This window comes from Anabrus simplex, chromosome 7, assembly GCF_040414725.1.
Source record: "Anabrus simplex isolate iqAnaSimp1 chromosome 7, ASM4041472v1, whole genome shotgun sequence".
Taxonomy (NCBI): domain Eukaryota; kingdom Metazoa; phylum Arthropoda; class Insecta; order Orthoptera; family Tettigoniidae; genus Anabrus; species Anabrus simplex.
In genome coordinates, this window is record NC_090271.1 from 167,100,468 (window position 1) to 167,113,236 (window position 12,769).

At 40.8% G+C, this 12,769-nt stretch overlaps 1 protein-coding gene across 1 annotated transcript in view; it reads right to left on the reverse strand.

Annotated features, from left to right (window-relative positions):
* Positions 1 to 6,295: 6,295 nt before the first annotated feature.
* The window catches only part of LOC136877759 (uncharacterized), a 45,396-nt gene continuing 38,922 nt past the window's right edge, over positions 6,296 to 12,769 (reverse strand). Inside the window, exon 4 of the mRNA XM_067151965.2 lies at positions 6,296 to 6,498. Within this exon, the coding sequence (XP_067008066.2) occupies positions 6,296 to 6,498 (203 nt within the window). The remainder of the gene's footprint in view (positions 6,499 to 12,769) is intronic.

A 12,769-nucleotide genomic window follows, 5' to 3' on the forward strand; every position in this document is an offset into this window, starting at 1 on the left:
GTCGAGGGTGAATATCGAGAACTTTTTCTTCCCCATAACGTCCTATGATCCCACGGACCTCAATAGGGTTTCCACGCCAGTTCCACATCCTTTCCATAGTTGTCATTTTGAACTACCTGTAATTTAAAATTATGCCATCTCGTGTATGATTTGAATTTCATATATTTAAGTTTACTGTCTCATTCTCATTATTTTATGACCCACATTTTCTTCCCAGTGCCACACATTTAATATTCTCAGCCAATCCCTTTAAATATTATAATTTCCGCTGGTCATCTAGTCTGTCCCCCACTAGGGACACCGTGACCTTGACGTTGGTGTGGGGGCTTATATACTAGTTGATCCCGAGGTCTGTGCCAGCTCAGGGTTACCCATGCTGGATTGGCCTCGATGTAGAGCCTGACTAACAAGGTTGTCCCCCATTGTCTGAAAGGTGTGTCTGCTCTTTTTTCTTTTCTTCATTTTTTTTTCTTTCCTTCCTGTTCTAACTTCCTGAATTTTTTAATTCTCTTACTGTCTAGCAGCCTCTCTGCCTCGGGTAGTAAAAGTTTGTATGCAGATTTCCCCTCCCCAATCATAAGTTTCGGGTCATGGCAAGATGATACGTGGCTACTGGGAGAATAGTTCCTAGTGGCTCACCTCCAGATACCAAGCATCCTCTGGAGTATTAAGTCTTAACTCGGTACATGGGTTGACTGAATGTTTCCCTAGCTACTTTTGGGATCATGCATGGAATCTGGTCTTTTTGGTGTTAACTCATCTAAGGCTGCCGGCCTTCAAATGGAGTCTGTTAAAGGTAAGAAGAGGAGAAGATATACTCCCACAGCTCCTGGGAGTGCAAATGACGATAACCTCCCTCGATTACTGATAGCTTCCAGGGTCGATGGGCAGAGCTTTTTAAATTAAATTCCTTGCCTTATTAGTAATTCAGTTGAAGATGTTGCTGGTGAAGTGAAAGGAATGTAGAAGCTGCGCGACGGATGTGAAAATATTGTTGACAGTCTTTTCTTGATATTAATGGTGTTATGCACCATGAATTCCTACCTGGGGGTCAAACGGTGTGTTGTTAGTATTATCTGGAAGTCTTGAGAAATTTGAGAGAAAAGACCAGCCTTGTGGAGAAACAAAATTCATTGAGCCTCCACCATGACAAATGTGCCAACTTACACATCGCTCATCGCAATTGATTTATGATTCTTTTACGAACATGAAGACAACTACTGTGGTTCTCCATCCACCTGACTAAGCCAGGCCAACATTTTTCTATTCCTCACACTGAAATTCACCCCAAGAGGACAATTTCAGTCAGTTGAAGAGATCAAACTGATATCACAGATGGACCTGCTCGCAGTGCCCCAAACAGTGTACTAGGACTGCTTCCGTAAGAGGGGATGGCATTGGGAACATTTTATTAATAGAGGAGAGGAGATTTTTGAAGAAGCCAAAACTAACTTGGCTGCAGGTAAACCCCTTAAAGAATTATTTTCTAAATTCAGTTTTGTTTTGTTTTTTGGTTTTAACAAGCCTTGTACATGAAGAAAGTACAAGAATAATGAAGTACAGATCTCTATCTATCCACCCATTAGGGTCTACAAATCTCACTCCCAGTTCCCCACATGCTCACTCCACAGTTTCATTTAAATCCCTGATCACCTTCCAGTCAGCATCCCTCTGACATGGTATTCCACTGATAACCATCTCTACTCCCTTAAACTTCTCCCTTGCTGCATTAACCAGATCGCACACATACCCAACTATATTGGAATTTATCACTGCGCTAGGTAAACAACTGATAGGGAATCTGCCACCTGGATGGCAAACTTAAATGCAGATCAATGGTGATTGATTGATTGATTGATTGATTGATTGATTGATTGATTGATTGATTGATTGATTGATTGATTGATTGATTGATTGATTGATTGATTGATTGAAGAAAAAATATATTCTGTTCCAAACATGAAAGTATGTATCTATATATATAAAATAAGAGTTTTGTCTGTACATTGCTCAGAATTTAAAAAGGATGGTATTTCTATATTGGTCATGTCCACAGTAACAAGGAAATGCACTTTTAAATTTTCCGTAATTTCTGTCTGTATGTATGTATGTACATGCATCACTAGAAAACGGCTAAAGAGAATTTAATGAAAATCGGTAAGCAAATTCGGGGAATAAGTCGCTACAATCTAGGCCATAAATAATTTTATTCACGCTGATAGAAATGGTAGCTTAGGGGAAGGCCTAAAATTTAATTTTCAAATATTTATGTTATTAGTGGTCCTAACTTAATGCAAAGTCGGGGAATAAGTCGCTATAATCTAGGCCATAAATAATTTTATTCACGCTGAGTGAAATGCCAGTTTAGGGGAAGGCCTAAAATTTAATTCCCAAATATTTATGTTATTAGTGGGCCACTACAATCTAGGCTATAAATAATTTTATTCACACTGAGTGAAATGGTAGTTTAGGGAAAGGCCTAAAATTTTATTCTTACATGTTTATGTTATTAGCGGTCCTGTCGATAAATACTACATAACTAAAGTTATATAGTAATGAATTTCCGAACATTTATGTCTTATACATTTTTACCATACCGGCTATGATAACAGAGATATTCATGAATTTGGATTTTTGTTGCTTAAGTCCATATCTTGCCTGCTGCCACCATTTCTTGATGGATACAGTATTTTTGTATCCATCTCTTGGCACAGGCCAGAGTAAAGTGTAGCTTTCACCGAAGTCCCAGTCTCATCCATGGCTGTGGCAATATGGAAGCTGGTGGGGTATGGGCGGTGCTGAGTAATGACATTCAGAGCACGACTAGTGCATCTGAGTGTTATGAAAGGTGTTGCTCATAGGGTCAGTCGTGCTGTAATAGCACTTTCTCACCCAGTGAGGAAAGCAATGGCAAACTACCTCACTCCTCGTCTTGCCTAGTACGCCTCATTTTGGTGCTGCCATTGGTTTTTGCGGTTTCCTTATAACCGCATAACCTTTGGTGGTGCTATTTGAGGATCCAACCAGCCTCTGGGCTGATGACCTAACAGACAGACAGAAGTCCATATCAGCACCGAGTCACGAGAAAATGGGTGAACAGAACTGTATGAAAATCGGTATGTAAAGTTGGGGAACAAGGATGATGATGATGATTGTTGTTGTTTAAAGGGGCCTAACATAAAGAACTTGTTCGAAGGCAAGGTGATGGGAAAGAAAGGCAGAGGGAAACCACGGAAGAAGATCATTGAAGAGGTAGTTGAGATGATGGGATGCCAAGGTTATGGAGAGATGAAAAGGATCGCAGAGAGAAGAGATCAATGGTTGCAGCGACAAGGCGAAGCCTTTAGATGATGATGATGATGATGATGAACATCGAGGTCATTGGCCCCTAATGGTACCAAATGAGACGAAATGGAATGACAAATTAAAAGTCTAAAATTCTCCACTGACCAGAATTCAAAGCATGAGAATGAATGAATGAATTTAAAACAATCAGTGGATGCGACCCACAATGCTTTACATTCACACAAACTGACGTAAAAGAATAGGATTACTGACCAAGGGACTGCTGCTACAGCATAACACTGAATCGATGATGCTTGCAGTCTAAAGGGGGTCCAAAATCCAAGTTATCGGCCCCTCATAACGGTACTGATCGCTAGGAAAGTAGAGCCATGGTATTTGTCCTGTTGCGGTACTAATCAAAAGTAGCAGAGACTCGCGGTATTGCACACATTATGGTACAACTCAAAGGTTATGAAATTCGACATATAATACAGACCTATGTTTTTCTCACTTTGCGGCGCCATTTACAGGCAACGCAAACCTATGGTGTTCATCACATAAGAGTACTAACCACAGGGACCTTCCCCTATCCCGTGGTGTTCCTCATATAGTGGGTACTAATCATAGGCAAGGTAGAACCATGATAGCTATCATCCCATGGTCCTGCTCATATGGTGGTACTAATCAAAGGTACTGCAAAAGCCGACCGCACGGTGCTCCTGTGTGCTACTAATCACAAACCTACTTGGTACCTAATATAGTGGTACTACGGGCAAGTAAAAGCAACCCATGATGCACCCTGCGTGGTGTTACGAATCACAAGTAGTTTCATGGTTCCAAGACAATCATCCCTTGGTCGCCCCTTTTAGTCGCCTCTTACAACATGCAGGGGATACCGTGGGTCACCGGTGGGCCGATCAAAACTAGCAGTATGCCTCGATCCTTCACTTCAATTGGAACACTATGTTGCCATTAGTTAACAGAAATTCGTAACTAGGACGTAGTTACTTACTTCGCAATTATGGGAAATTCGCACCGACGGATAAGAGTAACATGTTTCGGGGCACATGGTGACCCGAACCGCACGGAACGTAATATAGGCCCACCCCAGTGCTGTCCTAACCCTCTTTCTTTTCCGTGCCACCGGAGTGTCAGAATGTGAAAGCTCCATACCTAAAAAAGGACTTGAAATTGCTTGTAAATATTATATACGGAAGATAGTAAATATGTCAATAACTATTCCAATAACCTCTATTGGCTTTCCTAAGAGCAATGTAGAAAGCAGATATCAGAAGGGTGGTACTCCTTAAACAACAATCTACTATCTGCGGGCAGCAACACTCTATTCTTCATTCACCGTAACCGCGCCAAGCGATTCCCGCGTAAAAATTTAGGTCAGACAACAATCGGGACTCAGGGTGACCCGAAGCGATATGAATGGAAGATGAAAAAAACTTCTTTCGGGTCACCGGTGGGCCGATCAAAACTAGCAGTATGCCTCGATCCTTTGCTTCAATTGGAACACTATGTTGCCATTAGTTAACGGAAATTCGTAACTAGGACGTAGTTACTTACTTCGCAATTCTGGGAAGTTCGCACCGACGGATAAGAGTAACATATTTCGGGGCACATGGTGACCCGAACCGCACGGAACGTGTTAATTTGCTTTACGTCGCACCGACACAGATAGGTCTTATGGTGACGATGGGTTAGGAATGGGCTAGGAGTAAGAAGGAAGCGGCCGTGGCCTTGATTAAGGTTTAGCCCCTGCATTTGCCTGGTGTGAAAATGGGAAACTACGGAAACCCATCTTCAGGACTGTCGACAGTGGGGTTCACATCCACTATTACCCAGATGCAAGCTCACATTCGCGCACCCCCAACCGCAATGCCAACTCGCCCGGTCGTACAGAGTATAACAGCCTACCTGAATATTGGTGGGAAGTAGCTGGGAAGTTAGAGACCTTTCTTCTTTAGCATGCCATTCCTGTGGTTCATAAATTTTCTGATACTGCTGGTACGTAACACACTGGTTCATCATAGCATTCGAGCTATTCAATCCCTACTCTGTGGCACTGATTTGAATAAGCAGTGTGCTCACTTACATAAACAATGGCAGAAGAGTGTTCACGGCCGTCTGCGGCCTGGTCATTCCAGCATTGGGAATTTGGACTGTTATATAGGCACCGTAGTAATGATCGTTAAAGGTGAGAAAATGTGCTGTTTTTCATCTGATCGAGTATTTTATATGATAACACTGCTTTTAATCGCTACATTCCTATTGACGTTTATTGTAATGACCTATGTTGACTTCAATTATAAAAACCACAAAGACAGTCTTTCTGAGGATCCCGTAGCGAAACATGGGTACATCAGCTAGTATTAAATAAGAAGGAAAGGTCTTGACAAGTATGTAGAAAAACTTCGAAGAAAACCGTAAAAGTTACTTTGGGAAGATATTTTTAACTTCAGATTTTTTAATGTCAAGGCTGTTCCTTAGTATGGATAATTAGAAATAGATTCTACGCTGGGTTCAAATATTTGTTCAATTGTACAAAGATCATTTCAGGTGAATCTCCAGTTTTCTTATCAGTGCTAGTCAATATTGAAGATCAAGAAGAGTATATAATATGAGCCAAAAATATACTGAGACTTACAGAAATATACTTTCTTGTAAGTTCTATAAGAAGTTTTATTTAAATAATGTTGACTCCCATCACGTAATGATGTTTCCCATTTTCACACCTGTACCTTAATCAAGGCCAGAGTCGATTCTTTCCCACTCCTAGCCCTTTTCCATCCCATCATTGTCATAAGACCTATCAATGGCGAGACAAAAAGTAAATTGTAAAAAATATGTATACATATTGGTAACAACAATTTTACATGAATGAGGTTTTATAAGGTAGTAGTGAAGTTGTTTTTATTTATGTTTTATTTGTATTGATATCAGCAAGTAGAAATTAATTTTGGATCAATTTTGCTAATAGTCACTGTTAAAAAATTGTGTTTTATTGCAAGAGGCCACATCCTTGCACAGACGAAGCATTTTCACAGTTCTCTGTCACCGGGCTATAAGATGTTGTAGGACCACAACTACCAATCTTTATTGAACCATCCCGCAGGCACATGATGAACTGAGTGCAGTTTCCAGGATATGGGTGTCTTGAGTGGTCACCATACTTGAATGGATCATCAATAGGACATCTGAAGCCTGTAACAAAGTAACAACATTGTCTTGAAAAGGCTGTCACTCTATTGGTGTGCAGATGGTACGTTTATTTCTTAAATAATGGAAAGGTGCAAACGGGTGATGAATTTAGTCATAAATAGAAAAGTAGAAACATGAAGTATACGAACACACAATTAGATAAACACAAGGATAGGTCAGCACTGGAAAAAGGAGCAATAGGAAAAGAGACACAGAAGGACAAGGACAATCTCCAGAGGTTCAGAGAGCTTACCTATTTGATAGACAGGCTCTCTCCTCATCAATCCCAATTCTTCTATATATGTTTCTTCTTGTCAGAGGTTTAGAGAGCCTATCGTTTTGAAGACAGTGCTGCATAAAAATGTGGATATTGTCTCTGTCATTTTTATGTTATGTTTATCTTAGTATCATGTTTATCCTTGTCTCCTTTTCTATTTCTTCCTCTCCCAATGCTGTAATTATGTTTATACTATTATGTGTTCATTGTATGACCATATAAAATCACATGCAATACATAAACTTCTTTGAGTTGGCTTTGAATTTGATCTCTCTCCCTTCCCCAACCAGGACTCTGCTTAACAAGCCAAGCAAACTTATACTAATGAGAATTGACACAATGTTACAAACAATGTGCTGCAGTGGTTTTCAGTCTACTATTTTCACTGCACATTATCCTTTGTAGTGAGTTCCTTCAGCACAGTAATGTACAATGTCTGACAAAAAAAATTGAAGCACCCAGAAGAAATAATCAGATGACATAACTTCGTACATTTATACACCTTCGGCTAGTAGGTAAATGATTATCGAGTTGCAGTTATCTGTGACAGGTAGAACAGCTACCAGAGTGCATTAGTGTTGTTCATGTTTAGCATTGTTACCAGGCCTGTTAGGGTATATAAGAGGCATGAACAGCGTCATATGTTGAGTGATCACTGTGAAGAACACGGAGATGCCACGTACTTGTGTGAGACAGCATTATCAGCTCCTGACAGGGTTTGAAAGGGGCCTCGTTGTGGATTGCTATGGGCCGGCTGGTCGAATTGTACAATATCCAGTTTTGTGGGGCATTCATATGTCATATGTCACAGTGGCCCGATGTTGAACTGCATGGGAATGTGAGGGCAGGCATACTTGTCGTCAAGGTTCCGGTCGACTACATCTGACCACCACAAGGGAGGATCACCGTATTGTGCATCAAGCACATTGTAACCTCTTCACATCTTCACCTGCCATCCGAGAACAAGTAATGGTCTCCATGCAATATTCTGTGTCATCTCGCACCATTGGTCTGAGACTAGCAGCAGCATGACTAGGGAATTAACCGTCCCATGCATAGGCTGCCGTTAATACCACAACACAAATGGCTGCGTTTGGAGTGGTACAATGACCAGGAAGCATGGACTGCTGATGATTGGCATCGCATTGTGTTCAGTGATGAATCACGGTTCTGCACTACCCCGGAGTATGGCAGCGACCTGGGGAGAGGTCCCATTCTTCCAATGTTTTGGAGAGGCACAGCAGTGTTACTCCTGGCATCATGGTGTGGCGAGCCATCGGGTATGACTTCAAGTCACGTCTGGTAGTGATTGAGAGAACTCTGACAGCACAATAGTATGTCGTGGACATCCTGCATCTTCAGTGGTACATGTCATGCGACAGTATTGTGGTGCCATTTTTAACAGGACAATGTTCGTCCACACATGGCACTTGTCTCTATCCACTGTCTGCCTGATATTGAGGTACTCCCGTGGCCAGCAAGATTCCCAGATCTGTCACCGATAGAACATGCGTCGGACCAGCTCAGACGTCAATTCTATTGCATTGCCAGGTATCCAGGATTTCAAGGTCCAGTTACACAGTTGTGGGCCATCTTGCCTCAGGAAAGGATACAATGGCTTATTGACACCCTTCCCAACTGAATCAATGCATGAATCCAGACAAGAGGGGCTGCAACATCATAATGATAAGTGGGTTTGTACTGCCAAGTTTTTCGTAGACGTTGAAATCACTGAAATAACATCAAATACCCTCTCAAGATGCGAAGTTTCATTTCATTTCGTCTCCCCTTCTGGGTGCTTCAGTTTTTGTCAGGCAGTGTACAAGTTGACAAGAATGTAGGTAACTCGATCCTGCATAAGCCATTTCATCCGTATTCTGGCACATTTTGGGATCATTAATTTGGCTTGTGCTCTATTCATTATTGTGATATTTTGCTTTCTTTTTGACCTAAGATCAGACTGGATGCATTTCTGATGACATGGAATAAAATGTTATTATGATTCAATGATAGAATTAGACAGTAACACAAATCAAAACAAACCAATGTCAAGCATAAGAGTAATCAAAGCAGTATAGAAGATTAATTCATTCATTCATTTATTTATTTATTTATTTATTTATTTATTTATTTATTTATTTATTTATTTATTTATTTATTTATTTATTATCACTTTACAAATGTCCAGGTCCATGGCTAAATGGTTGGCGTGCTGGCCTTTGGTCACAGGGCTCCCGGGTTCGGACTGGTAATTTTAACCATCATTGGTTAATTTCCCTGGCACGGGGGCTGGGTGTATGTGTTGTCTTCATCATCATTTCATCCTTATCACGACGTGCAGGACGCCTATCGGAGTCAAATCAAATGACCTGCACCTGGAGAGCCGAACCCATCCTGGGATCTCCCGGTACTAAAAGCCATACGCCATTTCATTTCACTTTACAAAATAAAAAGTCTTATACTGTTTTCCTTTTCAGTACAAAAATCCATCTATATCAGATGGGATGATGATGTTTCAGCCTATCTAAAGGCCATCTGTAGTAGAAGCTAAAATATTACATGTATATGCAAATAAAAACATAGACATTATCCCATCTTATATAGATGGATTTTTGTATTGGAAAGGGGGACACTATAAGACTTTTTTTAATTTGCAAAGTGCTACCAGGTGTCTATGTAAAGTCAAATCTCCATCAACAGCATCATATGCCCTCAGTCCGTATGAACACATCCAGGCTTTTGGCACACAATCTAGTGATTAGAAATTGTATAGCACCATCCCTCATACCCTACCGACTAACATTCTGATGGTGAACATTTTTTTCTACCAACGGAACTCAAACAGCTAACCATGGTGTCAGATCATATAGACTTTATGCCTTAACGATCACAGCCACCAGGTAGACAGTGTAGAGGAAAACAATGGAGACAAAGAAATATGAGAGACTTATATTAGTTGAACAGGAAATGTGTTTGTCTAAAATGTTATCATGAATCAAGTTTTTGTGTAAGAAACAACATCCCTCTGTGCGTGGAGGCAGTAGAATAACATCCACAGTATCCCCTGTCTGCTTCTTAACAACTGAAAAGGGCCCCAGGGAATCTTAACTTGGGAGCGTGGTTTGGTAACCATGGGGCCCTTAGCTGAGTCCTTGCATTGTTTCCACTTACTTGTGCCAGGTTCCTCACTTCCATCTATCCTATCCGACCTCACTTGGTCAACTCTTGTTCTTTTCCTAAGTTATTAGGCCGCGAGGCTTAGGTAATCTTTCATTTTCATTGCCCTCGTCTTTCTTTGGCCGATACCTTCATTTTTTGAAGTTTTGTACCCTTCCATTTCTTCTCTCTGATTAGTATTAACAGAGGATGGTTGCCCAGCTGTGCTTCTTCGTAAAACAACAATCACCACCACCACCACTAAGAAACAGCTAGCTTAAGTTTCTCATCAATAACTCAAATATTTTATTCTATATACATATAGGAAAGAGATGGAGAGTAGCGAATTAGTGTGTAAGAACACGTGCATAGAGTACACCCAAAAGAATGACGTAGGTCCAAAACTTTCAGCTACAGCCTTCGTCAGTGGAGGATACAATAAGAATGGTCGTGGTCATTGTTGACTGGCAGATGCTGTTGTGAAGCAAAGGGAAATAGGCAAGACAAGAGAATGGGAAAAAAGTGTGGTTATCTGAAAGGTCAGGTGCTTCCCTAAACCTCAGAGTGTAGGAAGTGAGGGGTTAATGTCCTTAAGGGCTTTAAATGTGGAATAATAGTCAAATATGGTTTGATGGTAGCGGGTGTTAATGGGGTGTTACGGGTTTTTCAGTTACTGTTGTGGCTGCATGTTTGTTTGGCTAGAGTGTTGGAAGTTAAGCCAGTGTAGAAAGCCAGACAGAGTCTGCACTGAAGTGCAGTCATGATGACCTTATATGGGGTAAGACTTGTTGGTGATGCTACTGGTGAAAGTGGTGCTGGGTAGGCCTTACAATGAATGTGTTCTTAGGGAAAAGAGCCGGAAAGCGGTGGGTATTGATGTGGTTCATAGTGAGTGAGAATATTTTTGCGGTTTAATGAGTGCCTGAATGTGACTATGGGGCATTTTGGAATATGATCACAGATATAAGGTGTGAATAAGAGAATTTTATTGTAAAGCTTAAGCCAACAAATCCCCTATAAAGTAAATATATTTTTAAGCCATTGGATATTTTCTCTTCATTACCACATTATTAGACATGTCGGGAAGCCTAGTAAGATATGTGTGCCATTTTCCGTATCAGTTTATGGGATATTTGGTTGCAAATAGCATTTTTGCCCTGTCCGGGATACAAACGACACTACGCGAGTTCAGAGGCAGGAGTCCTAATTACGCGTAACGAGAGTGAGAAGCTCAAGTACCGCGTGACCTTGGTATTACCCTCTCTATAGTGCAAGAGAGCTAGCGATATGGTGCTAGACTTAAAATGCTGCCTGTGTCAGGAGGCATGGTTAATTTACAGGGTTTCACCGTAAGAACTGTATATTACCATCACTTCTCTGCCTATTTCCTAGATACCAACCCACAAATTTTGCGGGCTCACTAATAATAATAATAATGATAATTCGTCACAAGCCTAGGAAAACTACATGAAAGGGATCAATGAACTCATAATTTGCAGTATTTAGTGATGTAAAAATATTATTTACTTCTCGACGCATTCTTAATGACGCCACTTGAGACAGCATCGCAGTAACGAAGACCAGATGGCCTTTGGGGGTTTTCTTAACAGAGAGCAGGGAGTCCCCGTTATCCACACCCAGCACCCTTAAAATCCAAAGGACGCATTCGTAATTACCATGAAACGTGCGATCTGATCTGAATGAATATAGTTCAGTAGATAGAGGATGTAAAGAACTACAAATTGAGCATCTGTTCGACTATGGAAGATGACTATTAGCGGAGCGAATATGTTGAAGTGGGAGGGGCGTTCCCTCTCCATAGCGAAGTCCGCTAGTCGACTATATAAGGCGTTTCACCCTGCACATTGAGGCTTATTCTATATCAGTTTTTGTGTGGTTCACGTCACAGTGTATGTGATATTTACATCAAGGTCATGTGATCGGTACTATTCTTGTTGATAGAGTGAATACAAGATATTATTGTGATATTCTATACAACCTAAATAAATGATTTTCATTAGGCAGGGAAGTGATGGTAATATACAGTTCTTAAGTTGAAACCTTGTAAATTAACCATGCCTTCTGACACAGCTATCTGTAATCATCACTGTGTAGTAAGACAGTGAGTATGGAGAGCTAAAGATCAGTGTGCTATAGTTAGCCCGTGTGAAATTATCAGATACTATAAACACTACCAAATAAATGTAGTCATATTAGCCAGGAATGAATAAGTCAAGAGCGACATTCAGCTTGAGGATAGGAAAATTCTCAAGTATTGCTATCTGTAACGAACGGCGCATGAGTGGCGATCTTCAGGGACATTAATCGCAACTTGTGGTAGACCATCTTGAGCCTATGAGTGGTTACTACCATTGCTGCATTTATCTTGAAGTCAGATAAACAGTACCTCAAATAACTTGACTTACCTCTGTTTCACATGTATGTGAGAGCCCCTTGAACCCAGTACCTACAGCTGCAAGATAGCGCCTATGGGCCAGCGGTATTCCTGAGTGGAAGGACAGTGTGAGGCTTAGAGGTGGCAGTTTCCAGTACATCATGGAGTCAACGCGGAGCCAGATGAGCCCAGGTCTTTCTACCAGCGAGATGGTGGTCATGGATAACTAAATCCATATGGGTATCACCAGATGACAGCAGGTTATGCACCAAAATGATAAGTACATTCCAATGATGTCTTAGCATGAAAATCTGTCAAAGGTTGCATTAATATGATAATCTAACTTTGTAGATAAATTCAGCAGCATGCATTTTGATTTCATGTGTAGTGTGTAGATAGCAAGATATGCTATTCTCAAAGGGGTACAGTTGTTTTATTAGCTTTAT